General features: G+C 30.1%; 5 protein-coding genes across 7 annotated transcripts; 2 read left to right on the top strand and 3 right to left on the bottom strand.

The window, feature by feature from the left end:
- The first annotated feature begins 3,015 nt into the window (after positions 1 to 3,015).
- LOC121219267 (kinesin-like protein KIN-13A) lies at positions 3,016 to 5,780 on the top strand. Its single transcript, XM_041097118.1, has 9 exons — positions 3,016 to 3,103; positions 3,249 to 3,308; positions 3,386 to 3,474; positions 3,566 to 3,835; positions 3,923 to 4,042; positions 4,172 to 4,273; positions 4,407 to 4,484; positions 4,624 to 4,705; positions 5,461 to 5,780. Exons 4-9 carry the CDS (start codon positions 3,632 to 3,634, stop codon positions 5,625 to 5,627), a joined length of 753 nt encoding a protein of 250 aa, XP_040953052.1. The 5' UTR covers positions 3,016 to 3,103; positions 3,249 to 3,308; positions 3,386 to 3,474; positions 3,566 to 3,631; the 3' UTR covers positions 5,628 to 5,780.
- A 777-nt stretch (positions 5,781 to 6,557) lies between these two features.
- Positions 6,558 to 7,768, bottom strand: LOC121219266 (uncharacterized). Its single transcript, XM_041097117.1, has 2 exons — positions 7,529 to 7,768; positions 6,558 to 7,399 (listed from the first exon to the last, which is right to left on the bottom strand). The coding sequence occupies exons 1-2, from the start codon at positions 7,673 to 7,675 to the stop codon at positions 7,196 to 7,198; spliced, it is 351 nt and encodes a 116-aa protein (XP_040953051.1). The 5' UTR covers positions 7,676 to 7,768; the 3' UTR covers positions 6,558 to 7,195.
- Positions 7,769 to 10,764: 2,996 nt separating this feature from the next.
- Positions 10,765 to 12,795, top strand: LOC107953726 (enhancer of rudimentary homolog). 2 transcript variants are annotated; one of them, XM_016889114.2, is made up of 4 exons: positions 10,765 to 10,877; positions 11,220 to 11,313; positions 11,657 to 11,777; positions 12,438 to 12,795. In XM_016889114.2, exons 1-4 carry the CDS (start codon positions 10,875 to 10,877, stop codon positions 12,526 to 12,528), a joined length of 309 nt encoding a protein of 102 aa, XP_016744603.1. In that variant the 5' UTR covers positions 10,765 to 10,874; the 3' UTR covers positions 12,529 to 12,795. The 2 variants fall into 2 exon arrangements, with proteins under 2 accessions (XP_016744603.1, XP_016744604.1); XM_016889115.2 differs by having other exon boundaries at positions 10,800 to 11,115.
- A 732-nt stretch (positions 12,796 to 13,527) lies between these two features.
- On the bottom strand, positions 13,528 to 16,577 carry LOC121219265 (ubiquitin C-terminal hydrolase 22). Its single transcript, XM_041097116.1, has 3 exons — positions 15,509 to 16,577; positions 15,015 to 15,133; positions 13,528 to 14,675 (listed from the first exon to the last, which is right to left on the bottom strand). The coding sequence occupies exons 1-3, from the start codon at positions 16,279 to 16,281 to the stop codon at positions 13,900 to 13,902; spliced, it is 1,668 nt and encodes a 555-aa protein (XP_040953050.1). The 5' UTR covers positions 16,282 to 16,577; the 3' UTR covers positions 13,528 to 13,899.
- Positions 16,578 to 21,152: 4,575 nt separating this feature from the next.
- LOC107953728 (probable phospholipid hydroperoxide glutathione peroxidase) lies at positions 21,153 to 23,458 on the bottom strand. 2 transcript variants are annotated; one of them, XM_016889117.2, is made up of 6 exons: positions 22,814 to 23,458; positions 22,646 to 22,722; positions 22,496 to 22,557; positions 22,290 to 22,408; positions 22,037 to 22,204; positions 21,153 to 21,397 (listed from the first exon to the last, which is right to left on the bottom strand). In XM_016889117.2, exons 1-6 carry the CDS (start codon positions 23,084 to 23,086, stop codon positions 21,368 to 21,370), a joined length of 729 nt encoding a protein of 242 aa, XP_016744606.1. In that variant the 5' UTR covers positions 23,087 to 23,458; the 3' UTR covers positions 21,153 to 21,367. The 2 variants fall into 2 exon arrangements, with proteins under 2 accessions (XP_016744606.1, XP_016744607.1); XM_016889118.2 differs by having other exon boundaries at positions 21,153 to 21,394.
- Positions 23,459 to 23,462: the final 4 nt, after the last annotated feature.

The raw sequence follows: 23,462 nt of genomic DNA, 5'->3' as shown, positions 1-23,462 counted from the left end.
AATTAAAGTAAATGGACTAAATCCACAAGTTATACATAGTATAAGGATTAATAGCAAAATTTAACCAATTTTTTTCATCACTGAAGGCTCAATTATGTGCACATTTTCCATAAAAGTTTAATTGATTTTTTTATTTTTTTACTATTAACTTTTTATCCTTTAGCCTATAAAATTTTCTAAAATTTTTATAATATTTTGATAATTTCAAATGATTTTTTAAAAAAATTAACAAAAAACTACCATTTTTTTTTGTCATACATTGTCTACATCAATTGCAGTCCATATTATCAATTTCCCTCACATCACTTCTCCTCAACCAAAATCATTATTCATCCTTCATTTTAAGCTACAAAATATTAAACTCATTAGCATTTAAACCCCTCACTCGACACCACATACAAATTTGATGACAATCACTTCAAGTTTTTTATTTTCTTATTACCAAAATCAAATACTCCAATCTTTCAAAAATAACAACAAAATTCTATAAAATTTTTATAACACTCTAGAATAACATATTTTTATGTATTAATTATATATTTATTCTGAGTATGATCTGCTAAATTGAGCTATTTATGATCTTTTATCTCATATGGACTAAATTTGAGGCAAAAGCAAAATTAAGGGCCAAAAGCGTGAATTTAGAGATAAAATGGGCCAATGTGCGACACAAGGAAAAGTTGGTGCCAAAAGTGTAAGCATGGAGGACACAAGGGTTGAAATGCAAAAATAAGAGATTTTATTCTATTAAACTCTATTTTAATTATATTAGGATAATTAATATTGAGATAATTATTAAGGATTATTTTTAGTATTTTATTTTATTTATCTTTATTTATCTTTAATTAAATGTATTTATCTTTTAGGAATTTAAGTAGGATTAGACTATCTCTCCTAGCACTATAAATAGGGGGTGAAGTGACTCAAAAGAAATGGATCTTTTTTTGTAAACACTCTTTCCCCAAAAGTCTAGACTTTTATTCTTCTCATATTTCCTTTTAATAAAATTTTTATTTTTATTATATTTATTTTCTTTTTCACCACAACCATGAGCCATTAAACCCATCTAGCCGAAGATTGTCGATATTCCCCAAAAAGGGTTCTTGAGGCTTAGAATTCGTACTTAGCCTTCTCAATAAGTATTCATCGTTTCTTCATACTACAGGGCTGACGCTTCCGTCCATGTCCTTTAAGAAGTAAGCTTTTCAACGTATGCAAAGGCGACCGCTTTGTATGTTTTGGGAAGGTTGCACAGTCGGTTCGTTAGCTTACTGCGTCAGAGGTTGGCGAGCCCAAGAGACAAAATGGCGTGGGATCTGCCATTGAGAAGCGTTGATTTAGCATAAGACAATCCCACAGAAGTGATTGTTGGCTAGAGTCAGATTCCACCAAATTGTAAGTCTAAATCCTTAGAGCTGGTGGTTGTAGGCGTCCTCTTCCACTATAATTGGCTTATTCAGTTTGGGAAGGATCATTTAAAAGCCGAGGATTGAACCTAAGGCGGAACGAGACAACTGGAGGCTGGAATCTCCAATAAGAATTTCCTTTCTCTAATTTTCGATTCAATATTCTTAAATCTATTTTTATTTTATTTTTCGTTTTCAGATCCAAATATTTAATTTTGTTTTATTTTATTTTATTTTTTTCAGTAACCCAAGTTTTCTTGGGCAAGATTCTACCTAGAATTTCACGGAATAAGATATTTTGCAAGTCTAGTCCCTGAGGATTTGACTCTACTTCCCTTTTACTATTCTTTTTCATTATTTATTAGGGATATGATATTTTTGGTGCTTTCAACGACCGCATCAATTTTTAAATTTTTAATAATATTTATTTATTTTAGATTTTTATAATTATTTCATATTTTTCATAATTTACTAATAATGTTTTATAATATTTATAAATTCAATACATTTTTATACATTTTCTATATTTTTATTTTTTTCCACATTTTTATAATCTATTAATAAATTTTTATAATATATAATATATTTTTATAAAATTTTCCTAAATATTTATAAATTTTTTAGTATCATTTAATGATTTTTATAGTTTTTTAAACTTTTATAATATTCCAATAGTTTCTCTTAAATAAATAAAAAATCAATTAAATTATTGTAAAATAATTAAACCATTAACGCCAATATTTTTTGATGTCAAATGTCATGTCAACAATGTGAAATGCCATGTCAACTATCACACCATCATTTTTCCACATTGGCTACTACATCAATTTTTAAATTTTTAATAATATTTATTTATTTTAGATCTTTATAATTATTTCATATTTTTCATAATTTACTAATAATATTTTATAATATTTATAAATTCAATACCTTTTTATACATTTTCTATATTTTTATTTTTTCCACATTTTTATAATCTATTAATAAATTTTTATAATATATAATATATTTTTATAAAATTTTCCTAAATATTTATAATTTTTTAGTATCATTTAATGATTTTTATAATTTTTTAAACTTTTATAATATTCTAATAATTTTCTCTTAAATAAATAAAAAATCAATTAAATTATTATAAAATAATTAAACCATTAACACCAATATTTTTTGATGTCAAATGTCATGTCAACAATGTGAAATGCCATGTCAGCTATCACACCATCATTTTTCCACATTGGCTACTACATCAATTGCTATGTCATCACTTAATGACTTGTCAAGAATGAAATTTCAACGAAAAATTATATTTCAAAGGCTCAACCGATTACTAACTTTCATTTAGAGCTTAACATTATGTTTGGTTGGGTGTATTGGCTATAATCGGTGGGCCCCACTTATTACGCCTTTAATCCGTTGTTTGGTTCAATGTATTGCTATTACAGGGCTAAACCATTACTGATCTAATCGGTGAAATTCACCGATTTCTAATCCCTTCTTTGAGCTCAGTTTAGGCGCTCTTTCAGTTTTGGTCCCTGTTTTACCCTCACCATTCCTGCTTCTGTTTTACCCAAAATCCACGTCTTCTATTTCTTCCTTCTAGCTTTCTTCTCCACTCTCATCGCCTCTTCTCATTCTCTTTTTTACCTCTCTTTTTTATATAGGTTTTTTTCACGTGTGGTGGGCATGGCATGGCACTGGTATTTATATACAAAGAATCTTAATTTTTCCCTCTATTTGATTTCAGTTCTCATCGATTTTTTTTAATTTCTCGAGAGAAAAAGCAAATAAATTAAATAAAATCAAACACTATTTTCTGCTTTTATAATTTGATTTCTCTCTCAGATCTGTTCGTAGATCTTCAATCGCCGTCTTCCTTTTGTCTTTTTTTTTCAACATTATCTGGTAATTTTATTTGTTTTTTCTACTGTTTTTTATATAATTTTAATGCGTGAATTTGAGTAATTTTTTTTCTTGGATAGGTTTAAGAAATTTGCACGAATTATTGGAAATTGCATTTTCGAAGAAATACATTTACATCTTCTTCGAATTTTTGGATTTTCTCCACCTCGTAAGTAATTTTTTAGTTATATTCTTATTTTCTTTGTATTGCTGTTGTTGTTATTATTATTTCTGAAATTTGATCTCTTTTCTTATGGTAGCATTGATAAACAAATTTTAAAAAATTGGCTCCGCAAAGGCGATCGCAGCGCCACACGAGTGGCCAGATGCAGCAAAGCAATGCTGCTGCGACGGCGTTTTACGATCACGCTGGAGGCGGCGGGTCCTTCAACAATGCTGGTCCCGCCGGCGGAGATGCTGGTGATGCTGTTATGGCACGGTGGTTGCAATCTGCTGGATTGCAGCATCTGGCCTTTCCCTTGACTTCTACAGGCATCGACCAACGCCTCCTTCCTAATCTACTCATGCAGGTACTGTTGTTCCGCTTTTAATTTACCACATGTATTTTATTTGTTTATGTTTCTATTGTTTCTATGATTCTATGCAATTTGATTTAGGTTAATGTACTTTTAATTGCAAAAGAGCAAAGTAATACAGATGCCTCGGCTTCGTCATTCATTGCCAATGAAAAAGAGATCAGTACAAGGGAAAATAATGTTGCTAAGATTAAAGTTGTGGTATGTTCTGTCACTGTGTTTTATATTATCTGGGCTGGAACAATTGATGCGTGCTCGTAGCACAGTCTTCTATGCCTTAATTTTCAAGTTTCCTATGAAGCTTAATTTTTTTCTTGCACATGGTACAAGGTACGTAAAAGACCATTAAACAAGAAAGAAATTTCTCGGAAGGAGGATGATATAGTAACTGTAGATGAGAATGCTTTAACGGTCCATGAACCCAAGCTAAAGGTTTGTCCCTTATTCACAAAAGTTAATGTGAGGTTACTATGTGTTGTTGAGATGAATTTTTTAGAATTATTGGTGCTTGTTTGATATGTCATCTCTTCTCATGCTTATATATGCTTTGGTTATTATATGAAAGGTGGACTTGACAGCATACGTAGAGAAGCATGAATTCTGTTTTGATGCTGTTCTGGATGAACATGTTACTAATGATGAGGTAATTCTTGGTTAAAAATTAATGCCTTGTTGCCATCTAAACATAGTTCCTGAATAACATTGAGTAGATTATGACCAATTTGTTTAGTGTTTTGCTAGAGCCAAAGATTGATTTTTCCCCCTCTTGTTCGCTTCAACAGGTTTATCGTGTTACTGTTGAGCCAATTATTCCCATAATTTTTCAGCGAATAAAAGCCACTTGTTTTGCATATGGGCAAACAGGTACGCACAGTTTCAGACTTTTCTTCCTGAATGTCATGTGTGCTATATATGTTATTTTCTGCTTTTGTATGCTTGAAGCACTATTAATGTTAGAAGGAAATATTTTTGAATCTCAAAGCTTACATGCATCTTGGATGGTGTATAGCCATCTATTCCTTTCAGTTTCTTCTAAATATAGCTTTTTCGTGAATATTAAAGTGGTAGTTTTTGAATCATTGTAAATCCTCAGAACTTCATAGTGAATTAGTTTTGGCTGTTAAATGTGTAAACTTCCTTTTAGCGTCAATCTTATTTTATATTCCATCAATTTACATTTACTCTTGCGCCCTTATGCCTTACCAGGAATGGTTGCTTTGGTTTAGAAACATTGCCAGACCCCAAATTCAAAGAGTCATGAAGAAATTAGATTCTAGTTGGAACCATAGTTTTTTGTAAATTGATGTACATGATATTTTAAACAGAATGGAGGAAACTATTTGGAATATTTAGAATTATTAGTAGAAAATTGATGCATATGATTGGGTTTCAGAATTTCGAGACTGATGAGAGAATTACTGCTAAAAGAACTAGTTTCTGTAAAAGAGAAGAAATCTCTGTTGTAAACTAAAGAAATCACATTAGCCTAAGACATGATAGTCATTTTCTTATTTTCCTTGGTTTATAGTCTTTTGTTTCACATCTCCTTGTTTTTGCAGTTCATGGTTCTGTGGTATTGTTGCTAATTTCCAGTTCACGGAATATATTTTTTATTTTAGGTAGTGGTAAGACGTTCACAATGCAGCCATTACCTCTCAGAGCTGCACAAGACCTCATTAGATTCTTGCATCAGCCAGTTTATCACAGTCAGGGATTTAAATTGTGGCTTAGCTATTTTGAGATATATGGTGGAAAACTCTTTGACCTTTTGAGTGATAGAAAGTAATTCCCTTTTCTTTCCTTGCTTATTTATTTATGCATGTCCATGTGTGTTATAAATCAATTTTTTTCTTAAAAGCACTTGATTGAGTATGATGTGTAATCAATTTTAATTATCTTCTGGTTTGACCTTCTATTATGTATCAAGCCATTTGCCCTTCACACATTCTCTCTTTCAATATGTATTCTGGTATAAATGTGCATGCACATACATATTCGAATTTTTTAAAATTGGAACATTAGATATAATCAACTAAAGAACTTGATTAAAAAACAAATATTCAATATATTAAAATTGGATCTGTAGATATAATACAATGAATAAATTGTAAGGTGATTAAAATTGAATGAATAAATTAGAAAAAATTTATTAAAAATAAAACTAATTAAATGTGTATATTCATATACACCGCATTAATTAAAAATATTTTTAAATAATTAAAATAAAAATATTATTTTAATAATATTACATATATATCGACTTTTGAACCAGTGGCAACTACTTCAGTACAAAATAAAAAAGGTAATTAATAAGCAGGCTCATTCATAATTTTTTCCCCACAGAATGAATGATGTTATTTGCAAACAAAAGCAGTCCTCAAAAATCTTCTCCCAAATTTTTTTTGCCATTGATATAAATATAAACCGGTTAATGTGGTATATTAATATATAAAAGGAAATGAGTATATAAATTCATATAAGAATATTGATTATTAAGAATTTTATTAAATTATATATTTTAATTATAATATATTTAATAATAATTATGTTAAAATATGATTAAATTATTTATTATTGATATTAATAATCTTATTAAAATTTAATAACAATAACAATAATTATTTACCTAAACAAATTTATGCTAAGGGTATTCTAGTCATTTTAGTTTTTTCCATTATGCTATTATTTTTCCATTATGCTATTATACCTCTATTCCATTCAACCAAACACAAGATTACTATTACGCCTCTATTCCATTACATTCAACCAAACAGTTGATTTGATATTACACCTCTATTCCATTACACCTCTATTCCATTACACCTCTAATCCATTAAACAAAGCTCAATTTACAATATAAACATGCTCTCGTCGGGGAGAGCATAAGTCAGCTAGAACCGATTAATCGACCTATTCGGTTAGCTCGACCCATGCAGAAAATTAAGTTCTGAAAATTTAAGTTCTGAATTTAAGTTATAAAATTGTTTGATATATTACTTAAATTTAATTAATGAATATAATTAGATTATTTGCTAAATATATATTTTAAATTATAAAAGAATACATTCTACCTTTTATCCTTAATTTTTAAACATCTCAACTTTTTCGAAACAAAAATCAAATTTTAGCAGTAAAGTTTTTATAGGATAATAAAATATTAAAATAAATAAAATAAAACTAATTAATTGAAAATATTATACCTTAAGCTTATCTACTTATTATTTTCTACAACTTGTTATAGAAAAAATTCTATCAAATTGTTTTATTTTAGATTATGATGTGTAAAAAAGTAAATATTAATTCTCAGTTGATTTTGTCAATCAAACAAGGCCTAAGATGGTTTTAATTGCTCAGTTATTTGTTATTAAAATTAGTAACCAATTGAATCAACCGAGTTAAATGCCTACCTCTCAACTTCAAAACTCTGAGATTCCTTAGATTAGAAGAAAAAATAAATAAAACCTGTTTGGCCGATAAGAGCTCACGGCACTGCTCGGTCAAGCTCGATAATTCTTCCTGGATCTTCTTTATTCGAGACACCAACTTCATAGGGTTCGCCTGCAATCAACACTCAATAAAGCTTCAATTGAGTTAAAAAGAAAAAAGAATTATTGTCTTCTATTAGTTACCCTATATAATGCAAAACCAAGAGATATGGAAATGAAAGTTAAGGAAATTGGGGATTACATTATCAGGATAAATTTGTTGAAACTCCTTCTCGAGCCTGTACTGAACGACGAGAAGATCATGGTTTGCTTTGGTGAACAAATTCACCAAATTATCAGCTGCTTGATGATGGCTTTTCTCCTCATTGGTCCGATTATTATGACCCATCCTTTCTCCCCCTTTCACAATCGCATCCCAATTAGGGTTTTCTTCTTTTTGAATTTAAGATATGCAAATTTGCCGCCTGCCAGTGACAATGCTTATTTCTTTTTAATTTTTATCTTTCAATCTACGCGCCATGAAGTGCGTGGATAAATTAAGTAATTAACCAATGTTAACTTTCACGACTGAATTACATAAAAGTGCCAGTTTTTTTAAAATATTTATTGGATTAGATCAGTTTTTGAAAAATGATGCAACAATGTTAAAATAAAGAAAAAAATTTCAGCTGGAAGCATTTTCAGTGTATTTACAGAAAAAATTTTCAGTTGAAAGTGTCTTTTGCCACATCAGCTGAACACGCTTTTAGTTGGAAACGTTTTCTCTCAACAACTATTTTTTCCAACAACTAATTAAATAACCGTTGGAGAGCAATGGCTACCCACTAACTGTTGGAACCAACTGCTCCCACCCATCCAACGGTCAGTTTTTAATTTCTATATAAACCCCCATTTTATTTTTTTTCAATTCAATCTCAACTCTCTCACACATTCTCAAATTTCTCTCAATTCCCTCTTAAATTCTCAATCAAATTTTATTTCTCTCTCAACTCTCCTTTTCTATTAAAATTGTCTTAAGATTTTCGTAAATTATTTTCTCTATTACATTTTATTTCATGTTTTTCGAAATTAACAATGACACAATCTTTAATTCGTTAAGATGACAAACGCATTTCAGTCAATCAATTACAAATGGTAAGAATTTTTTATTATATTTAATGTAATTTGATTTAAATCAATTGCAAATCTTATCAACTTTAACATCCCCTAAAAAAAACTGATCAAAACTCAGTTGCATTCAAAAAAATCGAAAAAAATTACAAACTAAAATTTAATCAAATCAAGTAGCTTGAGTTTTGATTATGAATCGAATTGAATTTTACAATTTGAATAATTTAAATATACGATTGGTGTAAATACGATACTTATAAATTTTGAATTAAATAGTTATTAACTTTACATCTCAAAAATTTATAAAAAAAAAACTAAAGAATATATAATAAACTTAAAAAATATAAAAAAAAAACTCAAAATCCTATAAATCCCTAAACATAAAACTCTAAAACCCACAAAACCCTAACCTTACTTAAAAAACAAAACCTAACCTTAAAAAAAATGCTTCTAGCGGGAAGTGTTTTTGTTATTTCGATTTAATCTCATATTTTTCAAAAACATAACCTAATCCAGTAATATTAAAAAAATAAGAAGTATTTTTCAAAAATTCAGTCTAACTTTCACCTTATTTCATTTCACCAAGTATTTTTTTTAAAAAGAAAGGATAAAAAAGCCTAACTACATTAAAATAATTGCTTAAAGAAATACAAATCAAATAAAAATGACACGAAACCTTTTATATATATAGGTGGTTGGGTACAAAATATAGGTTAAATCAAATAAATCAAGAAAATTGGATCTAATAAATTGAAATAATTCATTTTTTTGTTTATATTTATTTTATTATTCGGCTTAAATAATTTATTTTATCGATTTTCAATTTATGATATTTAAATTGAATAATTCGATAAAATCATCGTAATATTCAATTACTCATATATAAATAAACCAAATATAAAATAAATCAATTAATTAATTAATTAAAATATAAATTTAAATAGTTAAAAATAAAAAAATAAAATTGATTAATTTCAATAAATAACCTACCTTAAGTAAAATATAAAATTAAATACTTAAATATAAAATAATACAACCCAACCCAACCCGATTAACTATTTAATTTAATCTAGATATAAAATTTCGATAAATAGTAAAAATATATTATTTCTTAAATGTTTTACAATGATAATTCTTCTTTTTTTTTTTTTTTCTTTTATTAGCTTATTAATTTAATAAAAGTATAAATTATTAGTTTAATAAAAGTATAAAGAGTAACTTTTAAATTTGTAAATATTATAGAAACTTATGGTATATTTTAACCAAAAAATAATACGTAAACTACAAGGTCACTCTAAAATAAAATTTGTCTTATTTTGGTCACTCTAAAATTGTTTCTTAAATTAGTCACTCTGATTAAGATAATTGTTTGAATTAATCACTACCGTTAATAATTTTGTTAATCCACTAATAGATTGAAGATGTTAAATGGTGATTGTGGTTGTTGGGCAGTGACGAGGATATTGACAAAGAGAGAATAGAAAAGAAAAATAAAGAGATAAGAAATAATTCATCAAATTGCAAATAAACAAAAAATAGTTTTTTTGACTAATTATAGAGAGGTTCCTAACTTCAATCAATCAAAAGTAAAAAAAAAAGACCACGTTAGCAATCCATTAGTTGATTAACGAAAAATTTAATGACAGTGACTAGTTCAAATAGTTATCTTAATTAAAATGATTAAATTGAAGAAAAATAATTTAGGGTGATTAAAATAGGATAAACCCTATTTTAGGGGGACTATGAATGTAGTTTACCCAAACTAGTAACATGGTTAAATGGCGGCCATTATAATTATATTTCAGTCATCCTCGACCATTCTAAAGACGTGGCAGAACCACAATTTACTCTTAATTTAAATTTTGGGTAAATTGTCAAAATTCTCACTTTTGTTTACCTTAAGTTACATTTTAGTCATTTATGTTTGAAATGCTATGTTTTAGTCACTTATGTTATCGCATTGTAACATTTTAGTCACTGAGCTATTAATCGTAGAAGGGTGGAAAATATAGAAAAACCACGTTAAAATAAATAGAGAAGGGAGAAGCAGAAGAAAATAGAAAATAAAGAAAAAAAAGAAAGTTAAAAGAACATAAAATAAAAAAATTAAATTGCTCAAAACGAAAAAAATATGGGGACTAATTATCTAAATTAACCTAATTTTTTTATTGAAATGATAATTTAACGTGCCACAACAGCTTATCATTAACGATAATTAACGGTTCGGTGACTAAAATGTTATAAGGCGATAACGTAAATGACTAAAACGTAACATATTAAACATAAGTGACTAAAATGTAACCTAAGGTGAAAAAAAGTGACAATTTTGGTAGTTCACCCTTTAATTTTGTTTTTGTTTGTTTGTTATTTTGTGTCTTTCTGATATTCGGTTTTCCGAGACTTCCATCTTTGGTTAGTTCAACGGTAGCAGCACATTCTCTTACATTCTTCTTTCGGTTCCACTCCAACAACCAGACATGGTAATTCCTCCTTTAATTTTCCTTTAATTCTACTAATTTTGCTTTTAAATTTCATTTCTTTTATTTTCCCTTTTTGTTCAATTTCAAGTTCTTTCCTCAACAAACTAGGGTTTCGTTAGAAATTTCTTTTCGATACAAAACCAACCGAATCGCAGCTATTTTCCTATTACTACACGATTTACGATTTCGTTTGTAGAAATTACTTGTTGATTAATTCATTCTTTCCGGCGTGTAAATGGTACTCAATCCTACTTTCATAGTAATCATTTTTATTTGATCAATATGGTCGGCAGTGTATATATATATATATCTCCTCCTTTTGTTTTTGTGCGTGAAATTTAGGCAAACAGGCACACCATTATTTTGATGCAAACTTCACAGAGCAGAGCAACCAGAACATTTATGGATTATGATTCCATAAGTCAAGCTATGGATGGTATGTTTTTGCCTATATTTTTCTTGGTTTTTGTTGTTTTGGCCTACTAGTGTATGTGTTGTTTCTACTGACTGGATTGCCCGTTTGGGATTCGGATTTAAGTTCCTACTGCCTGTGTTCTGCAGGCAGTGGACTATACCTTTTGCATATCATATGTTTTTCATTCTATAGAATGTATGTCCTAAACTATTTATATTTTCCATATTGTGTTAAGAGGATGATTTGGTTGAATGAATTTGAGTGGTTCCAACACGAGTCTCCGGATTGAATCTACACTAATTTTTCCCTCTCACTGTTTAAAGATTTGACAAGTTTGACAGTTTATGCTATTTGGCATGTGCAGGGATATGTGGACTATACGAAAGGAAACTTAAGGATCTAAATCCAGCTACGGGAAACATCACTTACGACATTGCTGATCTTTACAATTTTATTGATGGCCTTGCAGATATGAGTGCCCTTGTGTATGCCTCTCTTTTCCTCCACTGTTTCCTTTTTTATATAATGCATCATTCTCATGCATTTTATGTTATATTGCATGCTCAGTAGTCATGTGTCCATCATAATAACTGTTAATCAACGGCATGAATATGTCACGTAAAACCTGAACCCCAAGGAATAACTGTGTTTTGAGTTTGTAAGTGGACTATTTCCTTCTGGTGAAACTCAAATATGTATGTGAATAAGTTTTGTTACGTAAGTTCTTTATTTTTGGGAAGGACCATATCTCTATACCCTTTCCCAAATATGTCCCGGACAGAGGTGTTAATCATGGAAACTTGAGAGAAAGAATGAAGAGTCTGGGTAACATGGTCCTACATCCAAGGAAATTAATGTGGCTGATGGGAAAGTTTATGTATAACTTCGATACTGAGAATGGTCCAACAATCATGGGGTAATGAGTATCATTACATATATGGGAGACAACATCTTGCAACAGATTATTGGATTGTTTGAATAGGTGGAACCATGTGGTTTCTCTGCGTTCCATGGGAAGCTAAACAGTTTACAACCAATGGCTTTGCAAAGCCCCTTTTACCTAATTATTTGTTGCTTGCATCCATGTTCTTATTATTTATTTGGTGGGATAATTGGTTTTACCATTATTATTTTATGGCTTGCAGCTATGATCACAGGATTCAAGCTTTTTTGCCTAATGACAGGCAATGGATTAAACAGAAACTATTTCAACACCTGAAGAAGTTGGCACATTAAATAAATCCTGTTCACTGAAAGTGCTTTTAATAGAAAAAAAAATGTGCATCGAAGTGCAGAAGACCTCATATCATATCTGATAATTGTGCTCTTATTGTACCTCCTAACTTTTGCACACATATTTTTGAGTACCCATTGCAGCTTTGTCCAGAGTTTCAGATGAAATACCACAGGTTTTGTGTGGTCAGTGTTGAACTCTAAGCAAAGTTACTGATAATTTTGTCTAGAAAGCTTGACCTTTACTATAATCATATACCATTTGGTTGAGTGGTTGGTATTTGATGGTAATTTCATGTCAAAAGCTCAAGTCTTGATAATCAAGCAAAGGAAAATTATATTCCTTTTCAATACAAATTCAACCCAGAGATTAAATTGTCGATATTTCTCATATTCATATAGATTATAATTTCATTGTCAATGATTTAGCTAAGAATGCAGATTTTCAAAGCATCATCATTTTCTGCTCGCTTTCAGCTGTTCTTTTTATCTTTCCCTTGCAATTTTTTTTTTTTGAAATGAACTTTCAATTTATGGAAGGCACTAAGGTCAATAAAAATATCAAATGCCCCATAAAGTCACAAAGCAACAATCAAAATGGTAAATTTTCATTTTAGTTTATTTTTTTAGTTTTGAAATTATAGGTTAATATAATGATCAAATTACATTTTGATTCCATCAAAATAATAAATTTTTAATCTAATCCTTGTAAATATTTTAAAATAATAAATTAATACAATAAAAAAATATTTGAACTTTTTTTTTAAAATTATAATTCAATTTTTACTTCTCTTGAAATAAATTTCTAGTTTCGTTCTAATTACACAAATAGGAAAGCCCATACAGAAACAATGTCAAATTAGTGTATTCCCGAAGTCATTTATCTTGACTTCTCAAAAAGGCAGACGCGTGCAACTTTTGACAATATAAAAGATTCCCACCAACCATTACCACTTTTAGACGTGGATGAACCACAGTTGATGACAGAAAAGGCACAAACCATTAAAAAAAATGACCCTTTCAGTAATTTTGTAGCACACATGGAGCATACAATACAATGATGTTAACTGTTTATTCTTTACACGACTGCCTGCACTGCAGTTAAAAAAATTCAGAGCTTGGATCTTGTAGAGAGGTTTTGGGGATCCCAACTTGAAAATTGGTTTGATTTTTTACTTCCCCTTTTGGCCAATAACTGCTAGGAATACCTGGTAGCCATAGAATTTGCTATTTGGATATATAAATATTTGTATCTGATGATCAGGTTTCTGATATTTGTACCTCAGACTGGTTTGATACCAGAAGAATGTTTCATCCAAGAAAATTGTTGCTTGAATTATCTTTAGCTGGCCTTGCTTGCATGAGTTTGTTGCACTAGGAACAACCGGCAGTAGATTCAAATGGATCTCTACGCGGGGAAATACGCACGAAACTTGAATCCTCGTTCGCTTTATTGTAAAGCAGCTTCTGTACGTAGAACAACATATAACACTGTGAAGCTCTCACTATTCCTTCATCAACCTCAGATATCCAAGCATCATCGCATTTGTACCACTGGTTCTTTAGTCGCAGATAAGTAACGTAATGTCCTGACTCCAGCATCCCCGAATGAGCAATCACAGCAAAAATCTCATATGCTGCAGAACTATTGGAGTTGTCATATTCGAAAGTGAATATTCTATTCCCGAACTTGCTTCTAACAATGGAGGATGACAAATATGGAGTCATGTCCAATGAGAAAGGGAACTGCATATACTGATTGATTTTCCTCGATATTTTTCTGACTAAAGAGTGCTCGACTCTCTTTATATGTAAACACAGCACCAATGGGAGTCTTCTAATAGACAGTTGCTTTGACGAGTCACGTAGTTCTTGACAATTTTGACAATGAAGTTTTTGATCAGAACCTAACCTCTCAGCTCTTGTAAACAAATTCAGACAACCCGAAAGAGTAGACACACTTGTCTTCTCATCGGGTTTAATGGGTTTGTTAGCATTGGATGAAGACAAATTACTCGTGTCCATGTTGAGTGAAATATCAACACAAGGATCGTAAGTTGTGGAACTAAATCCGCAGGAGATACATGTCACATCAGATCTCAACAACCCAGAGAATGCCCTATGAGCAATACATTGGCAGTCTCCATCATCTGTGTAAAAGAATAACAACATCATGAGTAAAATAGAACTGCATTTCAAACCCAGATTATGTCCAGATCATCGGTTTGTTAATATATGTATGTCTACAGGTCAGTTCTAATTGTTTCCAGCCTCTTCAACATATGCATGTCGACATCAAAATCCCGAACTACCACTGACAATTAATCAAATTTCATATTCTGCATCTAGGCCTGGTGTCCTCTACAACAGTATTTATGGCTATCGATTAGTAGCATATGAGATAGAGAACCATTACTAGCTTTAGACAATGTAATTGTATATAGGACATGAAATTGAAGCAAGCAAACATGGTATCAGCATCTTATTACCTTTGCCGGAGTTTCGTATTTTGCTTTCCTTCTCATGAATCCCATCTAAAACTGAAATGAAGAACTCATGAGCATCCTGCTCCTCATAACTAGCTAGATTCGATGAATGCTGCCACCAGCTTCAATAAAAAACAAAATAAATCCATCAGTAAAGCATGATCCATCCTTAGGCATTTAGAAACCAAGGAAAGGGAGGACAAAACAAACCAAAACAACTTGTCATTTTCTTGTAATATAAAGAAGTTTATTTTTGAGACTAACTAGTCTTTACAACCCTGAAAATGGAGAATCCGACAAGGGGGCCGACATTGAATCGAAGTTTTAGTTTAAACCCATTTCCTTTCACACAATACTTATTCCAGACAACAGATCTCAAGTAAAACAACCTAAAATAACCTAAAGCACCACAGTATACCATTCAAATAATGCAAGTCAAATACCAAAATCAGTAACTCAAACAAGCATTGAACTAAGGCACAAACTTATTTTCAGACCTATAAAGAAAGTGAGCAGGAGTATAAGGCGTTCGATCACCGCAAAACATAGCTGAAGAAATAGCATCAATGTCACAAAGCAAGCAGAGCTTTTCACCAGATCTTTTCCTGCATTGAACACTGTTGTGTCGATCATTCAGAAAGTAATTCCTCAAAGGAGGAGCATGAAGCAAAGCCTGCAACACAGAGTTCATAAAACAAGTACTCCCCAGATTGTTCAATCCCCTCAATCCCAATGGATAACATGATTTTGCTCTCCGATCTCTCATTGAAACCAACAGTTCTGATTTCTTCAAATCTAATCCTATCCCAGAATCTAATCTCTTTCTCTTGCTTGATCTCTCACCACTTGCCTCAAAACTATTGGTTTTACTTTTACTACCTCCAGGCAAGTCCTTGACTTGGTTACACACAACAACTTTGTCAAAATCAGGATCGTAGACCTGATCACAACACAAACAACAATAAAGCTCTGATCTGTCCATGTCAATAGCTACCTCATGGCCTTTCTCAGATTGGGCATGTAAAAGAATGTGGGATGGACACCATAGTGAAGAGCACATCAAACAAAAGTAAAGTCTTCCTTGATATCTATCACAGAAACTGCATCTGGGTATTTTAGTGGTGTGTTTAGCAACTCTAGTTCTTCCATTAGGGGTGGTCTTGAGGCAATTTCGGATGGAATCATAAGTATTGAAGCCATGCCTGAGCTTGTAATCAGCTAGGTGTTTGCAGGGTTTGGGGTTAGTGTAGATAGAGTTTCTTGCGCACATGCTGCTGATGTTGAATACAAAAATGGCTTCGAATTTATGTATGAAGCTGAGATTTTTATCAAGTGTAAAAAAATCTATTAATAATAAATAACAGTATACTACGATCTATATATATTGATAAAGAACATAAAAAGAAAGAAACATGGTTTTCCAAGAAAATTATCCAACTGGAAATACTAAAAGAAGAAAACAGATAGGATTTGGAATAAAAGAGTGTGGATTTTGGTTCTTTTATTTTGGGTTGATTGAGTGAAAAAGAGAACGGAAAACAGGGATGCAATTGTGGAGGGTGCTTTGAGGATGGCTTAATTCATGATTTAGCCCCTGAAGTACTTACATTTTCCCATTTTGGTATACTTGGTCCATTTACAAGAAATCTATTAGTCAACTTTGGCCTATGAAAAAGTACCACGTAATCTTTTTGGCCAATAAAAATAGAAATTTATTTAAAATAAAAATATTAAATTAAAATTAAAATATAAGAATTTATAATATTAAATATTTAAATATAAAAAACATTACTGACTTTAATTAACCGTTGACCGATCAATGGTCAAGATTGACCTGCCACGTGACATTTTTATGCTAAATTTTAATATATAATTATAGATTTTAAAAAATAAAAATAATATATAAAAATAAAAATCGTGAAAAAAATTAAAAATGTATTTAAATTTCAAGGATAGTTTAAATACCTTTTTATAATTTTATAAAAAAAATATTTTTCTAGATTTTATATATATTTCTAAATTTTTTATATTTTTATTTTTATTTTCATATTTTTAATGTATATACATTTAATAAATAAAAATATTTATTATTTTACATAAAGTTGCAATATGTCATTTTGTGATTGGTTATCAATTATTTTTATATCTATTAAAAAATGAACTAAAAAATATATGAGAGACATACTTTAGGTATCAAATTAAAAAAGTAGTCGATACTTCAAATATCAAATTGAGATAAAAAAATTTAAATATCAAAATAAAAAAATAAATATACTTTAAGGGCCAAATCATGAATTAAACCTGGGAGAAGTTCTGATTATTTTATTTATTAAAGAACAATGAGCGAAGCAATGACTGAGTGATGACTATTAAACCTTTCCAGAACCGACTACACTTGTGTGTTCCCCTTTTTTCATCAAATTTTGGTGTATTCGCCGATTCTTTATTTTTTTATGATAAAAAAACTTTAATATTTTTTTATAGTAAATAAATAACAAAAGCGATTATAATAAAAAATTAACACAAATTACAATTGGGACCATTTCGAATATTCACATACTGCTGATACCAATAACCCAGATCTTAATTATGTGATACCAAAACACTATCCTTATTAATAATACTAAAGTTTCCTTCTTTTAAAATCTTTAATTGATATCATTATTAAATTTTTTTATTAAATTCACATTTTAAAATTAAAAAAAATAAAAATTCACTTGGTAGTCATGTGATAATACAAATAATATTGAAAATGTTTATATGGATTTTTTCTTAAAAACATTTATTCGAACTCGTTGTGATAAAATATTTTTTATTAAAATAGTGTTCCTAGGAAAAATTAACATTAGCATTTTGATTAAAGTAGTTAAAGATAGTTAACATTATAAAAGTAGAATGATCAAATTATGTTAAAAATAAGGTACATAGATTAAATCCCAAAATTAAAGTTTGATCATTGTCTTATAATATAAAAATAAATAAAGAAAGAATGAAAGAAAGAAGAAGCAAGATAGCCTAAAAGAAATGAAAAGTTATGTATCCGCATGCAAGACCTTTAAGGCATCAAATTATATATAACCATGTAATGTTTTAATCGAAAATTAATGATTAGAATCTATGGGTAGTTTTAAGCATTGTGTAGTTTTAACATAAAAATAATGTTTTAACAGTATTTATGAATAATGTTAAGCATTTAGTGGAAAAAAACAAGACTCAAATCTATAATGATTGTTCAAAAAAAAATTCATGGTAAATAAAATCTATTTTGTTGAATTTTTTAAAGTTTATTATTATTATTTTTAATTTAGGTTAATTATATAAATGGTCACTTAATTGTGCTTGCATTCTTATTTTGGCCATCTAATTTTAAATTTTTTTAATTGAAGCACTAATATTTGAATTTGTTCCCCGTTAAATTGATAACAGAAATTCTTTTTTTAACTAGTATAATAACACATTTAGTCCTCAATACTTACATATTCTATCAATTTGATCCTAATTCTAAATAATTCAATAAATTTCACCCTTCACATTTACAAATTTTCTAACCAAAATTTTCAACTTTTAAAACAAAGACATTCTACGTCTATAAATTTATAAAACCTAAAAAATAATAATTCGCTCAACTAACGAGCTATTTTTCGAGCTAATTACTTGGCTGATAAATTCTCGAAACTGCACATCCAGAACAAGCAGGTTATTGATTATCGAATCAATTATCAAAGACTACATTTGAATGTAAAGGAGACTTGTTCAGTTGTGTTATAGTACTATAAAACTTTTTTAATAAAGCAGTGGACACAATTTTCACACCCAATGTATAAAGTAGTGGCTGCTGCAAAAAAAAAAAGCTTGCCCTGTTTGTAAGACTGAGGCAACACCTGGATCATAGCAGCAGTAGCCATGGATGGATTCAATTTAACCCTCCTGTTCGTGGCTTACTTACTGTTAACACCAAAACAAAATCGGGGTTTCATTTATTTTATTTAAACAAAATCGGGGTTTCATTTATTTTATTTAGTCTAAAAGGGTTCAAACCTCTATTTGATTAGTGTTTATATGGATGAAAATTGTCGCAGCTTTGCCTCAAATCATGTATGATTGTTGCTTTCAATCTGATTCATAAAAACAATTAAGGTGAGGTGATCGGAAAATTTAAGTCAAACCTTGAAGAAATTTAGCTTTGAATGTTTGCTTACAAATCATATATTTATTGGGTTTGCGGAGAGAAGTTTTTTCTTTCTTTTTCGGAGTTTACAAATTTATAGTTGTGTAATGCCTCTATTTTAAAAGCTAAAAGTTTTTGGTATGGAAGTTTGAGGATCAAATTGATAAAATTTGTAAATGTGAAGGGTTAGATTTATTGAATTATTTAGAATTAATATCAATTTGATAGAATATGTAATATTGATGACTAAATGTGTTATTATACCAGTTAGAAAAAGGCTTTCCTTTATCCAAAATATGAATAAATTCAAGATTTAGTGCCTAAATTGAAGAACTTTAAAGTTGGGTGACCAAAATAGGAACATGAGCATAGTTGGGTGACCATTTGAATAATTTACCCTTTAATATTTCATTTCAGATAGTAAGTTAAATATGTATTTAAACAATACTTGAAAAAAAGAGTAACATATTTTATTGATGTTAAATTCTGTTATTGTATTTAAATATTGTAAAGAAATAAATTTTAAAAAATATTAAGAAAATTTGTTATGTTAACATTTTAAATTACAGTGTTCAAAAGATTAAAATCTGATATTAAATATTATTTTTAAATAATGTTACAAAAATAGAGTTTAAAAACTATGGAAAAAAATTCCACTTATAAATACTATTAAAAATATTTAATAAAATAGCTATTGTTTTTAACAAATTCTTTTATTTTTTAAAACATGTTTTTTAAAATAAACTCAATTTTGTTTTAAAAAGGTAAACTATATAGATAGTCATTCAACTATCAAAATTTCCATTTTTAGGCATTGAAAATAAAAGGTTTGCAATTTAAGCACCCACATTACATAGTCCGGTCGTTTTGGTCACTCTTATAAAGTTACAAATGACAAACTGACGTGGCAGTTAAAAAACCGATACAATAACATGTTTAACCCTAAACTTTTACATATTATATTGATTTAGTCATAATTTTAAAAAATAACCCTCAAAATTTATAAATGTTCTCAATTTAATCTTAATTCTAAAAAATAAAAAAATATAAATACATAAGTATTTTTAAAAATTATAATAATAAATTTAAATTTTATATTAATATTAATATTAAAGAAAATAAAAATCCCCCTCCCCAGCGGACCTCCCCTACTATCGTCTCATTCCCTCCATTTTAGCATTAAGATTTTGTCCCCATCCATGGAGGCCCCTTTGTTCCCATGGTTGTGCCAAGAACCTAGAGGTTCACATGACCATCCTAAGAGTCACAAGTTACCTAAATTCATGGATCTCGAAAAATTGGAGAGCTTACAATAGGTATATAGCATATAGCAAATTTAAAAGTAACATAGGTACCATATTAGCTCCCAATTCTCCACCGAGTTGTGTGAATCCCTGAATTCTTAGTACAGCCATATGAACCACTAAAAAAAGTGACTCATGCATTCTTTAGACAAAAGACAAAATCTCATGATTAAAATTGTGATGAAATATAACTAAATGGAATCTTATATTGTAAAATAATAAAAAAGTAAGTTGTTTCAATACGAATGGATTGCTTACCCCAATTTGATAAGTTCAGTTATGTCTGATTTGGGTAAGAGATCTTTTTCTATCAAGCCGAGTAGAATTTTATTTAAATAATAAAATATTTTCAAAATTTAATTGTAATTTTCAGAAAATATATTTACATATGAATAATGAAACAAGCCATTAAATTTGACTTAGCTTTTGACATAGGACCATAACCTGAGGCATAAAGAAATGGTTAGTTCTGTAGAAGGCTTGTATTTACATTTTTGAAATAGAAATCCTTGATATATACCACATTAACTTTGAGGATTTAATCAAAATGTATTGAAGTCATAACTTTGGAAATAAGGTTTTAAGACCATTTTCATATCCACATTCATTCCTAAAGGAAAATTATGAAAAAAAACATGTAAAGCAAAAGTGAGAAGATATTGAAAAAGCTGAGGCAAAGTAAACAACTTTGTATAACTGTTGAAAAGGGAAATTTGATCAGATAATGCAGACCATGACCATGGAAAACAGAAAACAAAAAAGTCCATATCAGACATATAGCCGAAAACACCGTTCCATCTTCTTTTCCTGACATCTACTTGTACTATCTATCTACTTATTTTCATTGCAAGCAGAAGCGGTTCAAGTCACTGTGACCTCAAGATTCATGTCGCGAGGAGCTTCTGAATGTCCTTCTACAACACCATCACATGATAAGAACAAGAATTAGTCCGTTGAATCATATTCTGAGATTAAGGCCAAAATAACAAAAGAATAAAACAACCAAATCAAAACAAAGAGACTTGTTTTCGTTGTCAATGTTCGGTATCTATTGCACCGAGTACGAAAAAAGATTCGACATAGCGGTGCAAACAGGGGAGACTAGAACAAACCCCTTCAAATCCAACATAGTGGTATTACTTGACAGTAATCCAATTCAGAGAATTCAAAGGAATTGCATTCAATTATGGTATGCAGCTTTTGAGTTTGATTGCAACACCAAATCTGATACCAGACGAAACCGGTAAGATAATAACTGTTCTGGATGTTCTATCAGACAAGAGAGTTGCATACAATGTCGGCATTTCAATGCCCCGGAAAGAGAAGAGCATCAAACATAGTAGAAGAATATGTTTGATATCAATCCAAAATCCAAAAAGCCACCAGTTCTTTCTCAAGATATATAGCAGTCAAACAGCAAACAAATGATAAATGTTATAAGTATCAACATTGATCTTTCATTACAAGCCTTAAGACAAAGAATCTTAAATCATACTTGATTTCATGTTATCAAAACCCTAGTGCTTCAAGTGTTACGAGATTAACTTGCATACCTCAATTTGGAAAGGCGATGTCGTTGGTGGATACCTCTCAACAACTTTGCCATTTTTATCCACCAAGAACTTCTCAAAGTTCCACTTGATCAGGTCACCGAAAAAACCACCAGCACTCGACTTCAGAAACTGGTAAACGGGAGCCGTATTTGGTCCATTCACATCAACCTGATGCATAAAACTTCCTTTAGTCCTTCAAGAACTTATCTCTACCATAAATGCTTTAATCAAATAGCAGAGCAGCTTGACTCACCTTATCAAATATAGGAAACTCTGCCTTGAACCTGGTACAAGCAAATTTTTTAATATCAGGATTTGATCCAGGCTCTTGTCCCCCGAATTGATTGCAAGGGAAAGCTAGAATCTCAAATCCTGAGATAGAGTTTTATCAACAAATCTTACAAAAACATGATGACATTATTAAGGAACAAAATATCAAGGCAAGAATGCTTAACTGACCTTGATTCTTGTACTTGTCATATATGTGGGAAAGCTCAGAGTAATTTGATGTTGTCAAACCACTATGAATCAAAATGAAAAAATTTCAATTAGAACAAAAAAAAAAGACAAAAGCTCAAAGCAGCCCTAGAAAATACTGTAATGATATACCATCTTGAAGCAACATTAACAATCAAAAGAACTTTTCCCTTAAATTTGCCAAGAGGGGTATCCTTCCCATCAATATCCTGCTCAAAAAGATAGAGAGAGATATCCTTTAGCAAAATTCAGTAACAAAATTGGAACTTTTGTTCAACGTAATATTCCCCAAGCTTATACCTTTACTGTGTAGTCGTATAGGGTTTTATCCGTAGCTGCTCTTGCATAAATGCCTGAAGATCTAGAGTTAAAGACAAACCCAGAAGCAGTAAGCGATGGCAAGGAGAACCCATTTTGGAAAAAGGCTGATTTTGAAGACCCAAGCGAGGATTTGATGGAAGGAATTGAGAAAGACATGGAAGGCCATGATGAAGAAAAAACTGGGTTCTTTTTGGTTTGGGAAAAATCAAGAAGAGGAGACGGAATAGTTGCAGAGAAAGACATGGAAGCCATAGTTTCGTTCTCTGTTTCCTTTGTGTCTGTCTAATTGTCTAAAATGCAACTGTGGAAGACGAGAAAAAAGAATATTGGACAGTGTTAACCATAACCTGCGAAGCCAGTGGGAGGTTTGTTTAAAAGGACTTCGTAGTGGAAGGTAAAAGTCCACGTTGGTTTTCTTTTAACTACTTTTAATTTTGTTTGTAAGCAAGTAAACTTATTTTTGGGATACGTCAAGGCCCATTTAAAACCTTGAAAAACTTCATGGTTGGGTTGGTTCCTGAAGTTTCTTACTGTTGTTGATGATGACTGGCTGATAATTGAGTAGCGTGGCGCCTGGTGGGTCAATAGCTTGTACTATTTCTAGGACATATCCAGGTTGGAGAGTTTG

This window comes from Gossypium hirsutum, chromosome D07, assembly GCF_007990345.1.
Source record: "Gossypium hirsutum isolate 1008001.06 chromosome D07, Gossypium_hirsutum_v2.1, whole genome shotgun sequence".
Classification (NCBI taxonomy): Eukaryota; Viridiplantae; Streptophyta; class Magnoliopsida; order Malvales; family Malvaceae; genus Gossypium; species Gossypium hirsutum.
The sequence above is the reverse complement of the archived record's forward strand: the minus strand, read 5'-3'. Positions and strand labels throughout refer to the sequence as shown.

Bases quoted from the DNA above. Each gene is read 5' to 3' on its own strand.
- LOC121219267 (XM_041097118.1), top strand. From the start codon at position 3,632: ATGCAGCAAAGCAATGCTGCTGCGACGGCGTTTTACGATCACGCTGGA. The intron at 4,043-4,171 runs GTATGTTCTGTC...ACATGGTACAAG, and splicing joins TTGCTAAGATTAAAGTTGTG to GTACGTAAAAGACCATTAAA. The intron at 4,274-4,406 runs GTTTGTCCCTTA...ATTATATGAAAG, and splicing joins TCCATGAACCCAAGCTAAAG to GTGGACTTGACAGCATACGT.
- LOC121219266 (XM_041097117.1), bottom strand. From the start codon at position 7,675: ATGGGTCATAATAATCGGACCAATGAGGAGAAAAGCCATCATCAAGCA. The intron at 7,400-7,528 runs GTAATCCCCAAT...TGTTGATTGCAG, and splicing joins AACAAATTTATCCTGATAAT to GCGAACCCTATGAAGTTGGT.
- LOC107953726 (XM_016889114.2), top strand. The intron at 11,314-11,656 runs GTATGTTTTTGC...TGGCATGTGCAG, and splicing joins CATAAGTCAAGCTATGGATG to GGATATGTGGACTATACGAA. The intron at 11,778-12,437 runs GTATGCCTCTCT...TATGGCTTGCAG, and splicing joins GCAGATATGAGTGCCCTTGT to CTATGATCACAGGATTCAAG.
- LOC121219265 (XM_041097116.1), bottom strand. From the start codon at position 16,281: ATGTGCGCAAGAAACTCTATCTACACTAACCCCAAACCCTGCAAACAC. The intron at 15,134-15,508 runs GTCTGAAAATAA...TTTTTATTGAAG, and splicing joins CCTGCTCACTTTCTTTATAG to CTGGTGGCAGCATTCATCGA. The intron at 14,676-15,014 runs GTAATAAGATGC...TCTTTTACACAG, and splicing joins AATACGAAACTCCGGCAAAG to ATGATGGAGACTGCCAATGT.
- LOC107953728 (XM_016889117.2), bottom strand. From the start codon at position 23,086: ATGGCTTCCATGTCTTTCTCTGCAACTATTCCGTCTCCTCTTCTTGAT. The intron at 22,558-22,645 runs GTATATCATTAC...TTTGATTCATAG, and splicing joins GTTAATGTTGCTTCAAGATG to TGGTTTGACAACATCAAATT. The intron at 21,398-22,036 runs GTATGCAAGTTA...ATGGTGTTGTAG, and splicing joins CATCGCCTTTCCAAATTGAG to AAGGACATTCAGAAGCTCCT.